This window comes from Acanthisitta chloris, unplaced genomic scaffold, assembly GCF_000695815.1.
Source record: "Acanthisitta chloris isolate BGI_N310 unplaced genomic scaffold, ASM69581v1 scaffold26463, whole genome shotgun sequence".
In the NCBI taxonomy this organism is placed as follows: Eukaryota; Metazoa; Chordata; class Aves; order Passeriformes; family Acanthisittidae; genus Acanthisitta; species Acanthisitta chloris.
This window is the reverse complement of record NW_008663647.1, coordinates 3,145-8,089: the sequence shown is the minus strand read 5'-3', so window position 1 is coordinate 8,089 and position 4,945 is coordinate 3,145. Positions and strand designations below refer to the sequence as shown.

Below are 4,945 nucleotides of genomic sequence, written 5' to 3'. Positions count from 1 at the left end.
TGAACGTTCTGGCTCGCATGATGAGACCGGCGTCTGACCAGGTGGTACGTACCCAACCCTCCAGATTAGCTGTGACCAGCTGCATTCCTTCAGCTCTGCCCTGCTGCTTGTGATTGTTCCAGGTGATTTCTGGAGTATTCCATATCTCCCAGTCCACTCACTGTTGAAACAACCTCCAGGAGTTGTTTGTGTTTCTCTTCTGCCTGTGCAGTGCAAACTGCTGATGAGTGGGAATTATTGTAGCTGTGGAGTTTGTTGTCTGAGTGGTTCTGGGGTTAGTTTACTGTGCTTCAAGACCTCGTCCTGATTAAAAAAATGTGTTTGCAATCTGAAACACATAATGATTGTTCTTCTGCCTGGTCTGTCTGACTGAACAGAGCTGCCTGATGTATGTTGGCCTGGATATTGTGTTCTGTAATGTTACTTTTCCCTCCTCTCCTTTCTCTTGGAGATGAGGTAATTAACTGCACCAAGTGTGAATACTCTTCCCATGTCCCTATAATGTGTTTACTTATACCTGTTAAATTCCTAAATTCCCTAATTAAGAAGTTCCCTTACTGTAAGACACACTGAGAGGCTTTAAATCAACCACATTTCCCTTAGGTATTGTGACCTCACTCAGTCCTTGTTCTTAGGAGTCAAAGTGTCAGTCAGACATTGACATCTGACCAGGGCTCATAACATTCTGTTTGACAGCAAATAAAAGTGACAATGAATGATGAAGATATGGACACGTATGTGTTTGCTGTTGGAACCAGAAAAGCACTGGTGAGACTGCAGAAGGAGATGCAGGACCTGGTATGTATGTGAACCTTGGGAATGCTGACCTAAATCATTGGATATGAGAACCTCCAATCTGCAGATTGCTTGGGGACAGCTGAAAACCTGTTGGAATTTGGGGGGAAAAAGACATTTTCATCTCCTGGGTGAGAGTCTAATGCCATCAGACAAGGGAAGTGCCAGCCAAGTGTGTGAGGACTGCAGGAAAAAGGCAGTGGGAAGCAGCTCACACCTTCCTCTTGGTGTGTAGCTTATTTAGTATTTTGGCAGGATACCCAAATGTCACTTTAATTTAGACAAACGACTCTTTCAAGGATTGAAAAGTAAACTGAATTAGCACTAGGTGATACGGAAAATTTGGGTTGAAGTCACCTGTTTTCATGTGATCTGAAAGGAAAACTTTCCATATATTCAAGCCCTGAAGCTTGCAAAGAACCCAGTGATAACAAAAAGTGCTTTGCAAATCTTTGCTGTCCAGTAGCAGCACTGAAGTGTGGCTGGAAGGATTCCAGTTTTTGTTCTGGTATCAAAACAGGTTAAGCAAATTGCCTTAATCCACTTTGAGCATTCCAGCATGGATGTACTAGAATTGTTTGATCTTTTTCTTTAAAGTGCTGCCTGTTGAAGGGAAATAGCAACTGACAGGCTGATGGTGCTTTGTGCTTTGCTTTGTTTGAAATGTCTTCAGCCAGGCTGAGTGACTCAGTGTATTTTTTATTGGCTCTTTTCAGGCACTTTTGGAGGGTCTCACTGATCTGCAACAGTTCAGTCTGATAGGATACTTAGAAACTTGTGTTTGTTTTTCTTTCCCCTTGTTCTTTTTGAAACAGAGCGAGTTCTGCAGTGATAAACCCAAGTCTGGTGCAAAATATGGGCTTCCAGACTCACTGGCTATCTTGTCAGAGATGGGGGAGGTCACGGAGGGAATGATGGACGCAAAGGTAAACCCGAGTGGATCAGCACAACTCTTCCTTGGCAACCCTGACACAGCCTGGGGGAGAAGTTCTAATCTTTACCTCCTGTGAGCATCACAGCTGGAGAGCCAAATTCCCTAATGACAGCTAGGGAAGCTTCCCTAGGAAGGTTAAGGGCTGGAAGGAAGGAGGATGTGATTCTTATATCTTTGTTCCTTTCACGTGGCAAGTCCAACCTGAGCTGAAGACTTAAAACTGCCTTTCAGACCTGGGAGTGGCTTCCCCATCAGTTCAAGGAAAGTGGTGGTGGTTGTCTGCAGGTCCCCAAAGCTGCTGAGCTGGAAAATCCCAAATGAGAGTTACGTATCAGAGCTGCTCCCATTAATTCCATGCATTGAGGCTCATTCCAGCAGACCTAAACATGTTTTCCTTGAACTTTGCCTGTCATTGAGGCAAGCTGAGCACAGCTGAGTGATACAGAAAGTCACAGACTGGTTTGGGTTGGAAGGGACCTTAAAGACCATCTAGTTTCAACCCTCTGCCATAGGCAGGGAACTTGGCAAACCCCTGTGGAGCAGGCAGACTGCAGATGGATTGGTGTTGGGAAGGACTCACCACACTTTCTCTTTCAGATGATACATTTCCTCACACACTATGCTGACAAGATTGAGTCTGTTCAATTCTCGGACCAGTTCTCCGGTCCAAAACTTATGCAAGAGTAAGTACAGAGCCAGATCTTTGCTTCAAGGAGTTATTGTAACACTCAGGAAAATAGAGGCTAAATTGTTTGCAGTGTGGAACCTGCTGGAATGCACACAGAGAGAAACTGGGAGCAAAGGTCAGACAGGTGAACAAATACACTCCCAATGCTTCCAAGGTGCTGCAGTAGTTGAGAAGATCAAGGTGCTGTATTGCCTTTATGTTTGCTTTTGTGTGCTGGGTGTGCTGTAGTCTGGACAGCCAGGAATTTCAGACAGTACCTGGCAGCTAGAGTGTGCACAGCTGTATGGAAAACAACTGAGTAATCCTGGTAAGAGGATACAGCATGGCACAGGGCCACGAGATAACACTGCAGCAGGGCTCAGCACACAAACTCAGTTGCTGTTTGAGTGCTTTGAGAACCTGGTTTAAGCAGAGCCTGCAGTGTAAAAACCCATTGAGGCTGTTTGTTCTTCCCTGGCTGATACAGCTCAATGTTCTGCTGCTGAATTCATTGCTTGGGGTCTTTTGTTCAGGTTCATTTTCAGCAGCTCTGCTGTTTCTCTGAGCCTCCTCATCCAGAGGTGCTTGTAGCTGCTGAATTGCTAAGTGGTGGGTGATAGCTCTTATCTGATTACCAGGTGGGTTTTTGCCAGGGTGTATTATGCTCCCAGGCATATAAATAAAGGATGCCTTTAAAAACTTGGAACTCTCCTCCAAAAAAAAAGAACATACTTTGATTTAATTATAAGCCAGCAGTGGGTGTGCCTTGCAGTGAAATCACTGTGAAATACAGACCTGAAGTGCTCACCTTAGCACCCTGTGAGGTTTGGGGCAGTGAAGACTTGAATTCTTTAGGACATGGTTTGTTTTCTTAAAGTATTTGTTGATCTTTAGTGGTGTAAACAGCATGGCACGTGTAAAACTGAATGGAATTAAACCCAGACAGGCTTGGTTGGTGCTCAGGTGCCTTCTGACAGTCAGGTGTGTGTTTTTCCTTCCCTGCCTTTTCCCTGCTTGCTTTTGGGATCTGAGTCGTTTGAAACTTAGCTTTGGGTTACAGAGAGACTTTTAGTCCTGTTTTTTTTATTCAAGTACTTAAGTGTCTCTTGGTTCTTGGTGAGGTTTCTCTTAACAGAGTTAGTTTGTACTTTCCTTCACTCATTCCAAACACTCTTTTCTTCCCTCCCAGGGAGGGGCAGCTGACAAAACTGCCTGAAACAAAAAAGACACTTCTGTTTACATTTAATGGTAAGAGAAATGGTGTCTGTGTATGTCTGTGTGTCTGGGGGAGTGTTGGGCTGTACATGTGCTCAAATTCTGTAATCTGTGGAAGATGTGTGATGAATGACTTCAGTGCAAGTAACAGGAGCATTGACTGATAAACAGAAGGCAGCAGCCACTGGGGACTGAGCACCACATTGTTATGGTAATAAGATACTCAATCTTGCTCTTATTGCTCTTAGCTCGTACTCCTGGTGGCTTGTTTTTAAGCCACAGGCCTTGCAGTTTGAGCTCCCACACTCACTTGGCTAACTGGTTTGAAATAAAAGTGGCCTGTTGGGAATCTGTGCTAGAAAAGGCCCAGAGATCCCTTCAAAATTCAAGGCTGTAGCTCCAAGTGAAGCTTCCCAAAGAGGAGGATAAGAGCATCTTTATTTCACGATTGGTGTGAGCAATAAAGAGTGTTGTACAAGTAGAAAAATCCTGTCAGTCTCTCTGAATGAACAAGAAACTCTTTATTTCAGTGCCTGGTTTAGGCAACACTTCCCCAAAGGACATGGAGTCTTTGCTGCCTCTGATGAGCATGGTTATCTACTCCATTGACAAGGCAAAGAAGTTCAGGCTGAACAGAGAAGTGAGTAATGTCTGGTTTTCTGCATTATGGACATTGTATGAAATTCATTGAGTCAGTCTCTCTGAATGAACAAGAAACTCTTTATTTCAGTGCCTGGTTTAGGCAACACTTCCCCAAAGGACATGGAGTCTTTGCTGCCTCTGATGAGCATGGTTATCTACTCCATTGACAAGGCAAAGAAGTTCAGGCTGAACAGAGAAGTGAGTAATGTCTGGTTTTCTGCATTATGGACATTGTATGAAATTCATTGAGTCCCAGACTGGTTTGGGTTGGGAAGGACCTTAAAGATTATCCCATCCCCTGCCCTGCCATGGGCAGGGACACCTTCCACTAGCCCAGGTTGCTCCAATCCCCATCCAACCTGACCTGGAACATTCCCAGGGATGAGGCAATTGGAACCATTACCACTGGATCCTTAAGCCTTTTGTTTCTGTGTGACTGCTAGAGATTCTGGTTCCTGCTCCTGGGGAAATCCATATAAACTGTGTTTGCTTTTCCCCTGTGAAAGGGTAAACAAAAAGCTGACAAGAACAGGGCTCGTGTGGAAGAGAACTTCCTCAAGCTGACCCACGTGCAGAGGCAGGAGGCTGCCCAGTCCCGCCGGGAGGAGAAGAAACGCGCGGAGAAGGAGAGAATCATGAACGAGGAGGATCCTGAGAAACAGCGTCGGCTGGAGGTGAGTGGGATCTTCACA

The 4,945-nt window shown here is 45.0% G+C and overlaps 1 protein-coding gene across 1 annotated transcript in view; it reads left to right on the top strand.

Annotated features, from left to right (window-relative positions):
- Nucleotides 1-4,945, top strand: part of CCDC47 (coiled-coil domain containing 47) — an 8,212-nt gene that overhangs the window by 2,320 nt on the left and 947 nt on the right. Inside the window, exons 5-11 of the mRNA XM_009071067.1 lie at nucleotides 1-44; nucleotides 697-798; nucleotides 1,611-1,721; nucleotides 2,327-2,412; nucleotides 3,586-3,644; nucleotides 4,142-4,251; nucleotides 4,760-4,927. Of these exons, the coding sequence (XP_009069315.1) occupies nucleotides 1-44; nucleotides 697-798; nucleotides 1,611-1,721; nucleotides 2,327-2,412; nucleotides 3,586-3,644; nucleotides 4,142-4,251; nucleotides 4,760-4,927 (680 nt within the window). The remainder of the gene's footprint in view (nucleotides 45-696; nucleotides 799-1,610; nucleotides 1,722-2,326; nucleotides 2,413-3,585; nucleotides 3,645-4,141; nucleotides 4,252-4,759; nucleotides 4,928-4,945) is intronic.